Source organism: Syngnathus typhle, linkage group LG6 (genome assembly GCF_033458585.1).
Source record: "Syngnathus typhle isolate RoL2023-S1 ecotype Sweden linkage group LG6, RoL_Styp_1.0, whole genome shotgun sequence".
In the NCBI taxonomy this organism is placed as follows: Eukaryota; Metazoa; Chordata; class Actinopteri; order Syngnathiformes; family Syngnathidae; genus Syngnathus; species Syngnathus typhle.
The window spans coordinates 6,139,356-6,158,997 of NC_083743.1; the positions used below are offsets into that span (position 1 = coordinate 6,139,356).

General features: G+C 44.2%; 1 protein-coding gene across 1 annotated transcript in view; it reads right to left on the reverse strand.

Annotated features, from left to right (window-relative positions):
• The window catches only part of LOC133155963 (teneurin-4-like), a 95,492-nt gene that overhangs the window by 55,286 nt on the left and 20,564 nt on the right, over positions 1-19,642 (reverse strand). Inside the window, exons 4-5 of the mRNA XM_061281655.1 lie at positions 8,480-8,692; positions 1,443-1,695 (exon numbers count right to left, since the gene is read on the reverse strand). Coding sequence (XP_061137639.1) covers positions 1,443-1,695; positions 8,480-8,692 — 466 coding nt within the window. The remainder of the gene's footprint in view (positions 1-1,442; positions 1,696-8,479; positions 8,693-19,642) is intronic.

Sequence of the window (19,642 nt, forward strand, 5' to 3'; positions counted from 1 at the left end):
TCGTCCCAGCGAAGATGTCACCGAAGTGGCGGCGGGTTACATGAGGCGAATAGGCAACGCAAATTCATTTGGTAACAACGGAGGCATGTTCAGCTCCGCCGTTGCCCGGCGGGGACGACACTTGCAAACGCGGCTTGTCGCCACGATTGCTTTCACATGAGGAAGCAGCCTTAATGGCGGAAGCTTTTGCACAAGCCTCGCCCAAATAAGGGACATTTTCAGTTCATGCTAAAATTCCCCCGTCTGCTCCACAAGCAAACAACAATGGAGGAACAGAGCTGCCGCATGCGACGACGGGCTTGTGCTCCGAGAGAAACGTCCTGCTTTTGAAGTCTTTTCTCAGGCGAGGAATCCAACTTTTAATGAGCACAGATACCTGAGCTCAGGAAGGGGGAGAAAAAAAAAAAAAAAAAGAAGATGGGGCCAGATACCGGATCGGAATGCGACCGAACGCGGCGGAATTCACATTTGGATTCCGAGGGCCATTATCACGCTATTGGCTAGTTTGTTAATATCCAAAGTTTGGGGAAAGGGTTTTTCACTTTCTTACGCTGAAGAAAAAAAAAAGTTCACTCGCTGAGCCATAGCGACTGTAGACGCTCGATGACGACATTTGTTCCAGAAGGAAATTAACCGAGTCGCACAAGACTGATGAATCAAACCACTGCTAAGCTTCTCTAAATAATCAAGCAGGACGAGGCCATCATCTGGCGAGTGGTCACTTTTCTTGATTTGCTCCGACGTGTTACTAATGAGAGCAGCGCCGCATTAAAAACCCATGACACGGGACGGACGCACTTGAAGCCAGACCATCCCTGTCCGTGAACATGCGTCACGCCGCGCCGCTTGATTAAGAGTCGGCACCACATTTCTCTTGTGATTATAATTGAGACTCGGCCGCGTCGCCACGGTGACCAATCCGTAAACAAAAGGCCGCAAAAGCACCACTTTTCTCTTGAGTCACTCACTCGTCAGCTCTGACATCCTACTTGAAATTGTGTTTGGTTTTTGTTTCAAAATATTTTAGACATATTTAAACTTGATATTTGGATTTTACCATTGGTTATGGCTTCATATCGGATTTTTTTTTTTAATCGTTTAGATTAATTTAAGCGTTTAGAACACAGGTGTCAAACCCAAGGATCGGGGAACAGATACGGCCCGCCCACATGATTTTATGTGGCCCGCGGACAAATTGTGCATCAAATTCATTCATTATTAAATTGTGTTCACTTTTAAAATTCATCTTTTCTAAAATAAAAATGTTAACAGTTTTTACTAGTCTAATTTGAAAACGAGTTATTTGTCAGTTTGTTTCATCGTACATAATATGAGGCGTTCATACATTCATTTGGGTCATAATGGCCCTCCGAAGGAAACTATAATTACGATGCGGCCCACGACAAAAATGAGTTTGCCACCCCTGGTTTAGAAGACTCTACCTGGTCTCCAGCGGGATGTTGCTGTTGAGCAACCAGTTGTCCGGGGCACCGCCTGCATCCGGGACGCCGCCGTCGGGGTGTGCCGAGGATCCGCCGTCGGTGGGCGCGGGGCTGGGGTTGCTCCGCGGTGTGTAGTTTCCTCGGTTCAAGGAGTTGATGGAGGCCGCATGGTGTTGAAGGTGGTTGGGCGAGTGCGAGTGGGACAGCGGCAAGGGGGGCGTGCGCAGCCGAGGGTGGTTCTGAAAGACGCCGTCTGCAAAGAAACAAGAGGGAAATGCTAATTATTCAAGATTGCTTTGGTCGGGGGTACACAAAAGTCAAACGGCCAGAGCAGAACGCGCAAAGCAGACACAACTAGATAATAAAAACAGTCTTCAGTCAATCTGGCGTCTTCGTCGTCTTTTCTTTTCTGCTCAAACACTTTGAGTGTTTTATGACACACGGTCAAAAAAAAAAGGGGGGGGGGCAGAGATAGAACCCGGACGCCATAAACTAGCGAGCGACAAGCTCGTTCAGATTTATAATGTGCATTTTTCATTGGCCATCTGCAAAGAGTGCACCGGGCGCTGATTTACCTTCCACTCTGGTTTGAACCCGGTTCAGCGCCACATATTTCATGGTCGGGAGCCCAGACAAGGAGGGTGTTTTGCAGGAGGAGGGGCGCTACTGTATATCACGCTCGTGTCGCGTCGACAGATGGCCGAGCCGGGCGCTTCCCTTGTAATTAGCCCGGCTGCTGAGGCGGAGATGCCGCGGGGGGGAAAAATAAAATAAAAAGGGACCGGCGTGATTTTCGGGGGATGACCTTCCATCCCGAAGCCCGAACTGCGCTAATAGGTTTATGCTAATGTGGTACGTAAAGGCACACATGCATGGAGGAAAATCATATTTCGTGAACAAATATGATACAGCAGACACCTGCCGTAATTGAAAGTGCTTTCATTTAAGCCTTTTCCTGATATTAATTTTGTTTTCTAGATGAAGCCTGAATTGTTAGCCATAACACTTACTGCATGCTATTTTGAACTGTTCATAAATCCATCAACCATTTTGTTTTGTTTTTTAATAGGGGCACATCCATGTTGGAAAAAAAATAGTAATTAATTAATATTATATTAATTAATATTAATTCAACCCTTCTGTTATGTAACGGGTCAATGTAAAAGTTAGAACTGGGAGAATGGAAAAAGCAAGACGATAGCCGTGTTTTTTCTTTATATACTAAACCATTTTTACATTTGGCACGCCTTGTTAAATACAACTGACTGAGTACCCTCATTGGAACCGCAGGTGAACCGTTGCTTTTAAAATAAAGGGCTAAAAACAAAACTCGACAATGCCACTTAGCCGCAATCCTTCAAAAGGACGGCGAGAAAAAAAAAAAAATTAATGGTCCTCTATTGACTGGCTGAAAAGAAAAGGCGATTCATTAGTTATCACTGAAAAAGCCAAGACGGCGACTGAACCACAAAGGGCAAAACTTTCACATGCTTTTACCGAACAGAAGCCCTTCCACAGCATTCAGTGTGAAGAAAAGGACTTTTTCCATTTTTCTTTCCAGCAGATGCACGCGTCAGTTGTGGCCTCCTGACGCTTCTCTGGGCCAGTAATTAAGCTAATGCACCTTCATTAGCGCAGACATCTTCCTCCCCCACATGCTGACTGACAACACAACACGTTGCACACACAACAACTCAAGCACATACATGAATTACCGCCTCTCACAGGCGTGGATGGTGGACATTAGCTAATTAGCACCTAAACAATCCCACCAGATTTTTTATTATGCTAGTAGTAAAGCGTTTGGTGCCGACAGCTTTACCAATTAGCATATTAGACATTTTGCTAGCAGCTGTTACATCCAGCAAAAGAAAAGTACAACTCTAATAAAAGGAAATAAGCTTTAAATTTGCAAGGGTTAGGGTCTAGGGTCCGGCCTTCCTGTGTGGAGTTTGCGTGTCCTCCCCATGCCTGCGTGGGTTTGCTCTGTTTTCCTCCCACATTCCAAAAAACGTGCATGGTAGCTATTACGCAAAAGCATGTGCTGAGCTTAAGCGGCGTGACATACAAAACGAGCCCTGCCAGCGCCCGTGGAAAGCGTCCGAGCGTGAGCCATTGGGTTGGACAACATTAATCAAAAGCTATGGGCCTCCGAAATAAATCATTACATCTCGCTTAGCTCGGCAGCGCCTATGGCTAATCACCACTGCACTATTTCCAGGCGAGTAGTATTTGCCTATTAAAAAAAAAATAAATACAAATAGAATTTGTCATGAAGGCAGTCAAGCAACATTTTTGTGCCAGCTCGCCCCGAGCCCACTCTTTCCTGCACCATTAGACGAGTCCGCGGGGAAGCTCGACACGGGAATAGCAGCCGTCTCTCCCGGACTTGTCGGAGAGCTAACAAACAGGTAGCGTAGAGCGAACAACAAACACACGGTGGCTCGACCACTGAGCTGCTTGCATTACTAATTGTAGTGCTTTAGATGTCACACATAAACAGCATGTTGCCAGGAGGCATACCTGCTAGACCAAACTGAGTGTAAAAACAGAAAAACTGTACTATGACGGTCCAGAACCGTAAACGCATGCGTCACACATGCAAGATTTCATTGTACTCGACTATAAGTCAAGTCAAAGTTGATTTATCATTGATGTCATTGGTATTTTCATCAAAGTACAGTTCTTCCCATTCTTGTTTTGAGCCACGGACTGACTTCAGGTAAAAGGCATATTTTGACGGACAGGCACGATAAGGACATGCAACTTCAAGTGTTGAACATCGACTAGACAGCCAGTTGGTTTGACACCAGCAAGTATAATGAAAACAGAAGGGGCCCCAATATTGAACCCTGTGTAACGCCCTACGACTATGATGCAGTGTTGGGAGGTGGTACAGAGATGGACAGCATGTTTTGCAAGGATGTGTGGGAGCATGATGTCGATTTGTGCTGCGTGTGGTTTCCGAGTGATGAAGCAACTTTCACATTAAACACCAGGAGTAAAAAATAAAAGCATATTTTGCCTTGATTTGGACAACAACACAAGCAAGAGTCTTCTTCGGTAGTTCAGGAATACTTAGTGAAAACATTTCAGGCATGCTTTGATAAATGCAAATGTGTTTAGAAGATGCGGGAGGGGTAAAACTATCAATCCATCTCTCTAAGACAAACTGGGGTTCACTGTAATGTTATCTATAAATCGAGCTTTTTTTTTTGCTATCCTGAGCCATTAGCAAGGCCGCAGGCAGATGCCCGCCGCTCTTCTCCCAAGATCTCATGGATTTCCTGTCACCGCTGAAACAAGACGAGTGGTTATGCGTGTGGCGCGCTGTACGTCCGTCTGCCGCACATCCATCAGGGAGGTCTGCGAGATTTCGTTATTAGGGGGAGGTGGGTGGGGTGGGGGGCACAGATGGTCTGCGATCATCATGCAATGGACGTGATGCATCTCAATTTGTGTCAGCAAAAACAAGAAGCTATGTCGCTATGCAAAGGGTATTAGCCACGCTCGCCGTGTACTGACAAGAATGCAAGAGGACAAATTGTCTGGCGGCGGCACTTCACCGACAACAAGACGAGCGGATCAAGAGAAAGAGCCCGTCTTTGAACCAAACGACATCACGGCGTCATGTTCTTCTCTTGTCAACGTTAACAACAAAGTCCATTTTGATGGTTTGGGGGACTTCAGTCCACACAGAATACGCATTTTCAGCTACTGAAAAGTAAAGGAGGGGAAACTCAGCAAAAACAGTTTTCATTTTGTAGCGCCATAACAATAATGAATATTTGCTTTTAAATGTAAAATTCAGTAGATAACGATAACGAGTAGATCGATTCAGTCGCTAGCTAGCTAATTATAGCGGTACAGCTCGCTAGCGAGATGCTAGATACTTTATTCATCCCGTGAGGGAAATTAAATTGTCACAGCAGCAATCTTCACAATTAGCCTCACGGGTTTCAGGGTCAACCTCTTTAAAAGCACATTTGCTTCACCCTTGCATGGACATGAGGGGGATGATGAAGCAGTTTGAGAGATTACTTAAATTCTCTTGCATCCTCTCTCCATGCAATTCCCCCCCCCCCCAGGCCTTGAGCATGCACGGCTCAGCATTCCGGCCCGGTCAGGTGTGAGCTGCTGAAGGGCGGGCGAGTCTCTTTTTTTCGTTTGGTCCTCCCCCACCCCCTAGCAGCTGCATTGAGAGCCCACAGAGGGCCGGGCCCCCTGCCGCTGGGTATTAAGAGATGCTAATATCAGGAGGTGTGCGTGTCTCAGATGTGGGCCCCCGCAGGCAGCCTCCCCGGGAAGGAAGCGCCTCGGAGAAAGCCGACGGCCAGCCTGAACAACGCGTGGCACAAAAGGAACTGCAAGCTCCGGCGAGCAGGCCTCATCAGCCTTGCAGCCATGCCGGTTCTTCCCAGTGAAACCAAGAAGAGGAGGAAGAAAAAAAAAACATAAACCCACACTGCATCCTTTCAGGCTTCTATTTTGCTACCTCGAAATCCTGACTTAAATCCTGCATGTGGGCTTCGAGATGACCCCAGGCAAGCGAGCGTGATGCAATGTGATAAAAAGCCACCTGCTCCGCAGTGCAGCACACAGACTGTGAGCTTGTTTACTGACAATTAAAAAGGTATCATGAAAAATGATTTGCCCCCCCCCCCCCCCCCCCTTGTCTGGCTTTTTAATCGCCTGTTGGTGCGCCATAAAAACACCTGAGAGACACCGCGGGAGCTTTTTATCCGGACTCACCCTGAGCTACGCTGTCCACTTAAGTGTTTTTAATAAAAAGAGGTTATTATAGTTCGTCATGTCCCCCCCCCCACAGAATTCAAATTTGGAAGCAGTCGGACAAAATGTGTATGACGAATCCGTCTTTGAGTTTCCGGCTGAAATTGCAGCAAAAGTCCAGCTGGAGAGAAAAATGTCCGCCTATTTGTTTTATGACTTTTTTTTGTTGGTCTACTCATGACAGATAAGAAATTTTATGTGGCCAATTGAAACTAGCTTCAGGGGATGTTTTTTGTTTTTTTTAAGTAAGTGAATTGATAATAATGATAAAGAAACGAGTTTTCGTGTTTACCGAGGCCCTGGTAAAATTGAAATTTGCTTGAGTTATCAGGTGGCGTTCAAAAAAAAAATAAAAAATGAACACTCAGTAGCTCTTCTACACAAAATCCCACGAGACAAACTGTGAGCATACGCTTCTTGTTCAATCACTTGGTTAAACAATAAGCGAAAAACACGATTACATTTGATTCGATTGCTCGGCTGGACGATTTGAATGTAATTGCTCTGCCAAATGCTCTCGGATGTGATGTGGTGCAATGCAGCAACTTATTTTTTTTTTTGTTGCCGGCTTAATGAGTTGTGTGGCGGCAAAAGAAAAGCAATGCGGGGTCTTCTCTGATCTCCTTTGTGATTGGAATTAACTCCTCGCTCGCCGTCAGCCGCGAAGCAAAGCGCATTTAGCATGACGCTTGGCATCGGAAAAGGAATGTGGAACTAAAGGTGGAAATGAAGAAGTCCCCCTCACTCCTCCGCCGCTGTCATCCCGTTGACATCCCCGACGCTAAGCTAACTGCTTTAGCTTGATTGTTCCTCACCGCCCCCTCCGGGATCGCCCTGACACGGTGTGATGACCACCGTGTCACCTCTTGAGGAATTAAGGAGGAGATTTGCCACGGGATTAATAACTCATTGCGAAAAGGAGGGGGGGGGGGGTTCTTCCTGAGCAGGCGGGCGCCCGAGACACTTTGGAGTTTGATGTAATTCGACCCGTTGGGAACTCCATCAATTATTGAGAGCCTTTCATTTTGCGTTGTCAGGAGAGGACAGAAAGTTGCCAGTGAAGGGATTGAAAAGAAAAGAAGCCATCGAAACGCTTCTTGTTTGTGTGACAAGTGGTCGGACACATTAATTAAACGCTCAAAGCTTCTCAAATAGAACAAAAGGCCTATTTCTAGATGGGCTAACATTTCCTGAATCAGGTTGAGGTGTGCTTATGTTGCAAAAATGCCTCGCCAACGGCAATCGGAATTTGAAATGAATCGGGCGAGTAAATTCCTGCAACATGTGGCTAAAATTTCATTAGACAGTTCTATTATAAGGTTCTCGCTAAGGCCTAAAAAGTTCCGTGAAACTGGTGTGGGAGGGTGAGGAAGTGCAACAGGGCTCATGTTTAGGGCCCCTCAAATTTTCAGCAGGAATCAAAACATTGTGTTTCTGCCCGATGACCGAGCGAAAAAGGCTAATCATTCTCATCAGCAACAACCATCAGAGCGACTCGTACTCGGCGACAGCCGATCAGTCGCCGCCGTCTTTGGCGAGGAGCCGACGCGTATTCGCGAGGCGTCGCGCGGGAGCTTTTCAAAAGAGCTAATCTGGCTCGAGGGGGCCGCGTTTGACTTGTTAATTAAAGTAATGTCTTTCACCGGGTTAAGACTTGACGTCACTTCCAATGTAGGGGCTTTAAATGCGCCGCCGTCTGACAGTGTGAAGAAAACAGGGGGGAATTGTGACAAATCCATAAATCCCTTTTCTATAGCGTTTGTCCTCATATGGAAGCCGCAAATGACTGGGTGAGAGAGGCGGGGCAGGGTACACCCTGGAACGGTCGCCCGCCAGCCAGCCAACTGAGTCAGTCCTCATCCCTCAACTTACATTTTTTATAACATGGGAGGAAAACATCCAAGCTCCACACTGAAAGACCAACGTCGAGATTCAAACCCGAACCTACAAACTGCGAGTCGGATGTCCTAACCAATCTAACACCGCGCTGCCAAGAGGGACAAATCCCTCCTTGTGAATCCGAATCATCCATCTCTTTGAAAGCAACATCTGATCTCTGCAGACCTCGCTCGCCGGCGTTTCCCGAGGCCTTTTATCTACTTTGAAACTTTCTCCTCTCTCTTGCTGACAGGGGGAAAAAAATAACTTGTTGCTCACAGCCATCCGCATGACCTACAACATGAGACCTCCGGCGGCGAAAGACGGCGGGCCGAAGGAAAGCAAGTAGAGAAAGCGAATCCACTCACCGTCAGCAGCTGCGGCATACACGTTCCCTGAGCCAGCTTTAACTAAGAATGAACCGGGGCCAAACTCATCCTTCGAGTCAGAGTCCCGGGCTGGCTGAGCTGCACTGTTACCTAGCAACCCCCCCTGGTTGTGATTGGTCCCGACGCGAGGGGGAGGGAACGGGTGCTGCTCGACAGGGGAGGAGGAGGCGGAGGAACAAAGCTGCGGAGGACCTGTGGACCACAAACAGAGACAACACACGGTGGTGGAGGGTCGCTGGATGGCTGCGGCACACCCAAACATCTCTCACACACACACGCACACAATCAAGACTTAAATAACACTTGACAAACAAACATCAACACCTTCCCCCCGGTCTCAGCCAACTCAAGGCAGCTGCGAAGAACAAGATGTGCCTGACTTGGCTTCAAAACACCTTCAAGGGGTGTCAGATGTATAAAAAGACGATTTTCTGTGAAATATCACTATCAAACACACACTTTGCCGTGTGTCAACAGCAAGACTCAACTGCAACACTTCAATTTCCTCATCTTGATTGCCACCACTTGTGGGGCTCGTGAATTTGGTCTCCTCGAAACAGCAACGTGAAACGTCTGGTTGGCACAAACGCTTCTACCTGACGCATCGAGAATTTGGAAAATCTGGGTTCTAAACCGGATGATGATGGCCTTAGTTGATGTGCTTGTGAATTCATCACTTCACCCTGGACAATTCAATCTCTTCGAAGGACTTTTCTGGACTACGTGAGGGAGCTGGATGCGAACAGAACCCCGGGCAAGATCAGGAAGAGCACGCTCAAAAGAGCCCAAATGACATCGGCTAGATTGAAACCCAGAAGCTCCGTCTGTAATAAAACGCATGGGCAGATGCGCACGGCGCTTGCGGGTATGGATGACCTCCTGAGGCAGCTGGAGAAAATACTTCAACCTTAAATAATCGCAACCACCTCAGTAGGAAGCGGGCGGGAAATGACCTTCACAGCACACATGAAGAAGTGACCACAAGGAAAGCTCATATGTATACGAGCATGAATTGAACATTTGTAAGGCTAACATATATGACTAGCTTAACGCTGACTAATAACTGACTACTGTCTAGTATGATTGGAGGGACAGTTTTGGTGACAAGTAAGACGGTTAGAATATTTTGAAGCTGCTCCAGGTCTCCTAGCAAACATTTGAGCAGTTTTAACAAAGGTATGACGGCGGTCGTCCGCCTTTGCATTTCTGCTGACCGGACCTCCATCCATCACAGCTGGGCAAGCGTCCCGCAAGACTATTAGAATGCAACTCATTGATTTGCATCTAATTAGAAAACAATTAGACGGGTTAGCCAGAGAGAGGGCCGAGCCGTGCGCAAGAAGTAAACGTCTATCGGCTCTTTCGAGGAGGCGTCACGGGACATCCTTCGCCGGACTTTTACTGTCCGTGCTGTAAATCGGGCACTTTCAAACTTCAAGAGACCACTTTGAAGCGAGAAATGTTTCCAAAAATAATCCAGACGCCAGTTAAACGTTACCTTGCGCAAGCTAATTTAACCCGTTTCCGCTAACAACGACAGAGCGGAGCTAATTTACAAAAATCACACACAACCTCATTTATCGCAAATTTTAGCGCACCCCAGTTTGAGGACCGCTACTCAATGCTGAAGCAATCCGGGCAGCCTTTCAGCTTGTGAGTGACCCCTGAAATGGGTCGGCGGCCACCTTTCGTTCGCCACCGCTCCAATCCATCAGACCTTCACTTAGCATCAAGTGGACCGATTAGCTCCTGACAGCGAGCAACAAGCAAACGTGTGGTGCATTAAAGGTCTGAAGCAAATGCATTAGCGGGCTCGTTAGTTAGGAGGACCAACATGCTAGCTGGTGATAGCTGGTGATAGCTAATGAAAGCGCGGCGTTAAGCGCAACAATCCCAACAGAGCGACTTATTACGGGTCTCATTAGCAGCAGAAAGCAGAGTGTTGCTACTTTGTGTCAACAAATAACAAAACACACAAAAAGTCCAATTAAACAAAAACATTTTCATTAAAAAATGCATTAACGTCAATCCGCGGTGTTTGCTTATTTGTTTTAATGAAATACTTTTATTAAAAGCAGCTTTTAATGCTTCTGGTAATGTGACGTACATAAATGGGTACGCTCGGTTTGAAAAATACGAATTTCACCCAGTTGTCAGCACACACGAAGACTTAAAGAGCGCCACATAAGAGTGAAAAGGCGCTCGCGGATTCTTTAAAGCCAACAATCAAAGTGAGAAGAAGGCGTCGACAGCTTCCTTAGCTTATCAATTTTAACCGATTCATTGAAAATATGAGCCAACAGTAGCTGCTTCAAACAAATATTTCAAAGGCCCCTAACACATTTATGTGCAACTTCTTTTGCTAACTTTCCACCCAATTTTGAGTCGATTGTTGAAACTATTTTTTCTTTATGCATTTATGGTCTAACTTCAATGATATACGTTATTTTTCCTAGCATTTTATCAGCATGTAGTGGACACTCGACCGACACGACTACAAGTTGTAGTGATACATGTCCGACTCATTAACTTTGTTTTTCCAAACATATTGATCGATGGATCATTTGTGTCAGCACAAGTTCCCGACGCCTTGGGCGGAAACTAAAGTTGACCTATGTGCCAATTAAATAAAAAAGGAAAATAACACGCACGCATTCTTCTGCACACTTCAAGTGTCACGCAGTTTTATTTTTATGATTCAATTTATTATATTTTTTATTTTTTATTGACAAAAACAAATGAAACACTAAACGCACAATTTGGTTTAACAGTCTAAAGCATTCTTAGCAATCTTGGGCTAATTAGCTGCTTCAGCTACGTTAGCAACCTCTACTTCAGCATCTTTAGCCGTCCGTCTCTGAAACCTTAGCAATATTAGCACCTCTATGAGATTCAGTGATACTATGCTTAGCTAAGTCCCACTGATATTAAATCATTCGAAACTAAACCTCTCCCATAGCTCCCGATTGTTTCTTTTTTTCGGTTTGACTATGTCGCAGTCAAAGAGAGAGAAAGAAAAATGAGTAATCGTAGTTCCATTAAATACACCTCTTCCAGCAAATAGAATTAACGTTCTCATAATGGGAGCTACATGAAGCTACTGTTGCCCAAGCGGCAGCTTAATTGGAAGCCTAATGGCTCTGCAATTGCACCGAGCAGCGTCGACATAATCATCATCTGTTTTCTTTTCATTCCCAGATGACACGCCACAATAGAGTTTAGGTGCGACTCTGGGACTTATTATTTTTGTCGCCATTTCGCTTTTTATCAGTCTTAGGGGGTCTTGACTCTTTGGGTCTGGGCGAAGAGCTGGCGGGCGGCAGAAGCAAACTCTGTTGCTGCCAAGAAGCGGGAGGCTTTTCTTTTTTAATACATTAAATATATAAACATAAAAGTCTGCTTAGAGGCCTGTAAAAGTTTGGCCCCGACAATATTTATTCTCAGTTACAGTTATTTTTATTAAGCCTTTTAGTACAACAAATTACACTATGTTATTGATGAAACAAACACTGTGTACCCTTTATAAGTCACAGTTGCCTATTTTTGTTAAATAAAAATATAATCGTGACAAATATTTATGTTCTCTCAGTAAAAAGTCTTACGGCGATAAAGTTGTGTTTTTCCCAACATAAAGTCACAATATGATATCAAAGTCAAAGATTAACAGCATAAGAAACTCATATTTTTAACCCCCCCCCTGTTTTTCTGAAACCACACATTTATTACGAAATGAATAGGACCACTTATAATGCTCGTATTCTCCAAACAATACACCTTTTGTTGTTGTGGAAAAATAAACTCAGACTTTATACAGGTAATAATATGCCGCCGCTCTATTTTGAGAACAATGAACTTGCGGGTGATGCCAATTGAAATAAGAGTTGCACTTGAATCAATTCCATTTGGTGGCTTACACTGCCAAAACAAACAAACAGGAGGACTGGCAAAGAAAGCCATACGTGAGCCAGCTCGGGAAAGATATGATAAAGGGGGGAATAAATGTCTTGGACTGCGCTCCTAACCTCCTTTCAAATCAATAGTCAAAAAGAATGGCGCTAATGTACGGCACGGTGGGACGCAAATGGTCTTTTTATAGACACGGCACAGGAAATGGAAACGATATTTGCCTTGTAATGAAAGAACACGACCACACGAGACGGCACGGTTCCATTTAGGGCCGACCTGCAACGTCGTTATCGCCACTTAAAAGCCGGTGTCCATTACTCAGACTCCGAGTGTCGGGCAAATTATGGAGGGATGCTTTGCGCCGGACCGGGAAGCTAACGCGAGCTCGTTAACGGACTCGCCAGACACGCCACTGTTTGAACATGTTGCAAATGTCGTAGTGCCGTTAAAGCGCTTGCCGTTTTTAGTCATCTCTCGTGACAAACAAGCGCAAATTAATGGTGTCTGCAAGTCAGCAGGTGGCAGCAGTGGTTCCAAAAGTACAGTTTTGTACTTTTTGTCAATATTGGGTGCAATGCATTTGCATTGTTTTATTTTATTTGTATATTTTTTTTTGTCAAATATAAATTTATTTGAGCGGTTTACTCTTCTCCATGACAATTTCAGTATTTCATTCCTGAAAAGTACATTCAATACTATTTTAAGCTACTTTTAACGTTATTCACAGTTTGAGCATTAATGACGAATGCACTAGTGAAGACAGGAAAAAAAAGAGGGGAGAAGGGTTGATGAGATATCGGATCTCCTTTCCATCACGCTGGCCTCTGTCACGGCCATCCATCCAGTCCACTGTCATCCTCCCAACTGGAGGGACGGTGCATCCCGCCATCCATCTGAAGGACGCCATCTGTTTTCACTTTACTGTGACAAACAACTATGAGAACTTGCTTTTTTCGAATACCTGCACTAGACATTTCAAACGAAGTATCACTATAAGTTTTGGGTACATTTCGATTAATTTCTTTAAATGATTTTATAATTTAAAAATACATTTTATTAATTAATTTAATAATATGGTTTAAGTTAGCATTTGTGTATATTATTCATTTTTGGCTGATATTTGTACTTATATTTTTTCTACATTTTGTTTTCATTTAAATGAAACAGTTTCTCTATGCTCTGAGTCACTAAACAAACATTTTCCATTAGCTTCTTCCTGGTCGTTAGTGGGCTTGTCCGCGGAATCATTAGCGTTGATGTAGTGTGGCATCATTACCCCCCCCCTCCTACGCCATGTATCTCACCCTCTCCCAACCCCCCCTGATGCCCTATTCAAGCCTCCTGGCAGGGGCCGTCATTGTTCAAGGATGAAAAGTGAACACTGTTGTGCGCTCACCTCAGCCTGAAGGCGTGCGACGACTATTTTAAGCATCTCCTGGCCGACACAAGTGCCCGGAACTAACACGCTTGTGGGCCTGTATACACGTGTGCTCTTTTAAATGGACCTGGCTACCTTGATATTTTTTCGCCTATGCTGGCGATTCTTAGTTTAGCGTACCTAGCATCTTTAGCTGTCGGAAATCTTAGAACGAGAAAACTCAAGCTGGGTAGACAGATGAGGAGCTCGCCTAACCTTTCCAAGAATGAATCGTAGCAACCTTTAGCGGCCTTACATGTTTTAGCTAGCTAACCTGCTTATCCAACCAAAGCTGCTTGGGTCACTTTAGCCACCTAAACTGTCATAGCATCCTTGGCTATCTTATTAGCCTAATCTAAGATGTGTTCGCATTCTTATTTGCCTTGATGAGTTTCATCGACCATAGCTGTCTTAGCCACTTGAGCAAGCTTGTTAATTCTTAGCATCCTGAACTTAGCAAATTCAGCAGCCTTATCTGTCTCGGAAACCTTATCTGTGTTAGCATTATTACCCTTAGCCGTAGCCTAAGGGAAGGAAAATAAACAATGGTGATTGAGCATAATTATCAGCTTTTTACTGTCTCCTCTGGCGGACAAACACAATGACATGAAGAAATAATGGACCAGAATGGTCCACTTAACCCGCCCACCACCGTGTCATCAGTAATGAAGATGGGGGGGTTCAAAGAAGACAAAAGTTTACTTTTGCTGTGTGAGAGACATTGCGGGCCACTCATTAGGCCCCCACAGAACAAAGAAGCCCCTGGCTGCTGAGCCTGCCTTTATCCCATGGTTCCTTGAGAATGAGACGGCCGGCTTTTGATTTTTTATTTTTTATTTTTAAAGCGCACCTTCCTCAAAGTGCTATTTATGCCCTGCGTGCTTTTCCATTTCAGTCACTTTGTGCAAACAGTTTGTTTGCACGTCTGCAGAATGTAAAACACCGGGCGCCGAGCGAGACGTCGGCAGCGCTGCCAAATCCTGGCCCTACTTAATTCACAGCACACTGGCATAAACTTGAGCCACGTTGTTTTTTTTTGTTTTTGTTTTAAACGCTCTTACATACGAGAAGGTGGCTCATTTACAACGGGAGCGGCGAATAAATCACCAAACGGAGGAGATGCTGATTTTGCAGTTCTTTTTTTTTTTTGGTGGGCACTTTTCCTGTGATAAAAGTGCAAATGCGAATTCAACCTGGCGATACTAAGAGGAATAGAGAAGAGGTATGCCAGAGCACAAATTAAAAGAAAGAAAAAGAGGTAATCCAATTTTCCAATGACTAATTCCCTTTGTGGCAATGAATAGAAATGTGGGCGCCTGCGGGGTACAGTAAATGAGCCTTTATTAAGGCCAAAGCAGCAATAAAGCTGCGTCGGAAGACATCGACTCGCTCTCAACAGTGGTCATTAACATTTTCTTTCATTCTTATAAACTGCTTTATTATTAGATGAATTGATCAGGGGTCCTTATTAGGGATGATGCAATAATTATGGTTACTACCGTATGAAGGGTCTCTCAAAGTAGTATTGCAGTTGTCTTTTGGATTTTGCCATCCGAAAAGACAAACGGACATTATTTTTTTTCAGTATTTATGTCTGATGTATTTGTTTTATAATAAAACTAGTTGATTGAGTCACTGTTTTTTGTCTTTTTTTATTTGTTTCATTTTGTCTAAAATAATTGTATTATTTGCAAATGTTTTGCCTTTTTTGGTGGGGTATTTTTTTTCTGTATTCTTAATCATTTTAGCTTATTCTCATCTATTTGTGTATTTTCATGTATTTTAAATAAATATTTAGGCATACATGTTTGATTGCTTGTAACTAATGATGTAAAGACAAAGAGCAGTATTACTTCTACGTAAAAAGCATGTTTCATCCTGAATCGTCAAGCTTTGCAATCATTTTGTAAAATTTGGCACGCCGGCTGAAATCAGGTGTCGTTGAAGTCGATGCTGGATATTAATGGCGCTGCGGCGTGTGCATGAATAACTAACGAGCGGGCAGCCCGCCAATGCGTTTCACCCTTGGCGAAGCGACTCTTCATATTTGCTAAGAATCGAGTGTCTCATCACAAGAGGGAGTACGAGGCGGGCGGGAGGTTAAGAAGTTCTCGCATCTTAAGGTGAAATCGAGCGCTATCGACTGGACAAAGACGAGCCAATCTATTACGGGGCGACGGAATACAATTAAAAACACACGGCAATTAAGCGTGACCCCGAGATCGAAGGCGTTTCGGAATAACAAGCGGTGTGCTCTTCCTGGCGATGCAAACGTTGACACGGTCATTTCAGTTACTTCCAGACTGAAGGGCGACACAAACCTATTATCACACCGGAGAAATCTTTCCTTTTAAAAAGTACATAACCGTATCACCATAGCAACCGCACCGCACAACTTCACAATTTACACCCTATGTACTGCATGGATGTATGTATAACCCTTTTTGATTTCTTGCTTGTTAGTCAACGCCTGATAAAAAGTGACAACCCAGACCTGTTTTTTTTTTTTTTGTTCCAACCTGACCTAAAACTGAATTAAATGTGACCACCAATGAGAGAGAAGGTCTCGTAGCGCTGCTACTTCATCAATTAGCACTTGTCTGTGATTTAATGAATTGCCAACAATTTGGACAGAAACAGGCGTTTGTAATATCGGAATATTGGACCTAATGTAGAGATGGCAAATTGGGCTCTGCTTGTACTTAATCAAGTCAAATAATGAAAGGGATTGTTAGCGAGCAGGCTTACACAAATGGTCCTTCGGGTACGAGGAAACGCGAATGGCATCTTGGCCCACTGTGAGCAAAAATGTTTGTTAGCAAACGGAATAAAATCAATGGATCCCAAAAAGAGTTTTTGCTTTAAGATCTTTTCCCCTGCTGAAAACTAAACAGAGAGGATTGCTTGTTGTAAGTTAGACGACACAACTTTGCCTTACAAACAAACATCTGCTAGTCTAATTGGAGGGCGCAATGCAAAACACGCGGAGCGGCTAACAAAATTAGCATCGCTGTTGCGGTCCTCATAAACTTTCAAACGACAATCAGCAGCAACACATACATACACATAAAACACAAAATAAGATTTGACTGTATGAAAATGGGACAAACTCATTTTGAAGTCCAAAATAAGAAGAAAAAAAATCTCCGCGGTGGTCCGATGATTAGGGCTAGCATCGCTATCTCGCCTCGAGCAGGAAAAGTGTGTATTGCATCTTCTCAAAGCCACATAAATATAATCACAAATGGGGATAATTAGCTGGATCTTGTAAGGGTTTTAGGAAAAGAGCATCAGGATTAGGCCGCTCATCCCCTCTCGCACGTCCCACATCGGGGCAGCGGGCGGGGAGCGGCAAGCCCCCCCCCCCCCCCCGGCGCCCCAAATGCGGCGATGCCCGTTATGACGATCCGACAAACTGGCAGGCGGCGGGTGTGCGGCCACGCTGATAACAACCTCAAATTGTCCACCAGGGCCTCGAAAAGCTTGCAAATTAGCCTGCAAATGATCCGGAGAAGCTCTGCACTGTAAGCCGCAGTGATCTGGGCCCAAGAATAAAACAGAAAAAAAAAAAGAACGCATCAACAACCCCACAAAGAGGAAAAAATTAGCCACTGAATCTTTTTGGAGATCTTCACTTCGTCTTACTTTTTTCTACATAAGAAGGGATGATTTGGATTTGTCCTCCCTATCAAACGATACGAAGCAGCTTTTGAAACACACGCTCTCGTACAACGCACCGCCGGGCTGACGAAGCTTCAAATCCTGACATCAGATATGACTCGTCATCAGCGATATCACGTAACACGTCGAGAATTATGAGCTGAGGCTGAGATCAATAGTCAAGATGCTGCAGGCGGTGGCATCAAGCAAAAAAAAAGAATCCCCTCACGTTGTCCCACATTTATAGAAAGAACTCAATATATGCAATATACGTACGCTCGCATTGTTTCCGCGCTGATCTGAATTTGTGTGTGTGTGTTTTGACTTCAATTACCAAAACACTGAGCTTGCATAAAACAATTTTTATAGCGACCACAAAGTGATAGTGCATTAAAAAGTATGAAAAGATGCAGAAAGGCTTGGTGGGTTAATAATTAATATGTTTTGAGGAACAATAAAAGCAAGACAGCTAGAAACAGCGCTGATGCTATGTTCCGTGTTTCAATGAAAAATGATTTCTTGTTATTTTAATACTGCGGCAATAAAAATAAAGAAATCAAACTGTTCCCCGAGCTTGGCCATCCGTCGCTACTGATGCAAATTCCAATCAGTGTGAGAGGCTTTCTTTTTGCCTGCCGGGATTCTGCGACTTATCCCCCCGCCGTGCTGCTCTTAAAGATCTCAACCTGGCGAGCAGATCAACGCTTTAGCGAGACTTTCAGCATACAATCAAATACACGAGGGGAGGTGAAAGAGGGCGAGGATTTAGATTGATTTTTTTTCCCAGACACGTTATGCAACCCGCTCCATCCCAGAATGGAGAATTAGAATGTACCAACTAACTAAAGAAGTGACCAGCTAACCAGCTACCTACGACTCGACTAACCAAATAACGGACCTGAATAAATGTTGACTACCAGAACGAATCGATTAACCTAAGCGACTAGTCGACTAAATAAATAAAAGTCTCGTCGTGCAAGTAATGCTGCCACCTAATTGCTGAGTAACCATGACGACGAGGGCCAATTCTATTTCCAAAACTGTGCTCACCGTTGTGGCTTTGATGTAGTGCTTCACCCGGCCGATTCTCGCGCCTGTGTGCACGTTTTATAAATAGGCAGCTCTCAAATCATTTACTTCAAATGGGTGGGGATGCTTACCAACTATTTGTATACAAATAATAAAGTCCATCTTTCATTCTTGTTAGAGGGTTAAACAGTGGATTCATTCTGGACACTTTTTTCATAAGATGGCGAATGAGGCACAAGCGAGTTGGCCTGTTTTGCGTGACTGATGACAAATGTAATTAGCGTTGAATCGCTATTTCAGCCGCTTCCATTGATTTCCTATTCTTTTATTTCCATTCCATCTAAAATGGTGTTCAGGAACACATATTAGCCTTAGCGTGTTGTCACCATGAAGTTAGCTTGCGACAAAATGTTTTTATTCCCCCCCAGCACATCAATAGCTGTCACATTAAAGCATTTATTTTGTTTTTATTGCTAAAAAAAAACATGCCGTCTAATGAAACAAATGAAGCTCATCATGTATCAATTAAAGCAGCATAATGTGCTAATTGGATTCTGCGAGAGAGTCAGATTGATGCTACACAGGCTTGTAATAAGAAGGAGAAGAAGGTCTGTTGCTGCAAGGGCGACCCGGGATTACCTACTTTACTCGAGCGCTCGATAATGCTGGCGGACCAGCCAGGATACAAGCCTCTCGTGATGTGTCGGCTCAGAGCGCCGCACGGCACTCCTACGGAACGCTGACGTGATCAGACGGGCTTATTTTTAGGCCTGTTATTCCAATAAATAAATGATGAGACATGTTTATTTCAAGGCCAGTTCTGCTAGCGAGTTAACATGTACGTTTTTTGATGTCTTTATCTGTTAACACATTTGCTGTTGCTTAAAAAGCAGATTACACTACTGAAGAGTAGAGGGAGCGAAAATAAGGTTTGTCTAAGCACCAAAGACACTGACAAATTGGCTAAATAAATGACTGACACTGACAAAGTGACTAATAAACTTACAATATAAACAAAAACTAAAACTCTTGAATCTTGAAATCCTAACTAGCTAAGTCACTAACAATCTATCGACAGACTATCCAACAACTGACTAACCATCAAACTCTGTAATTGACCAAGTGACCTA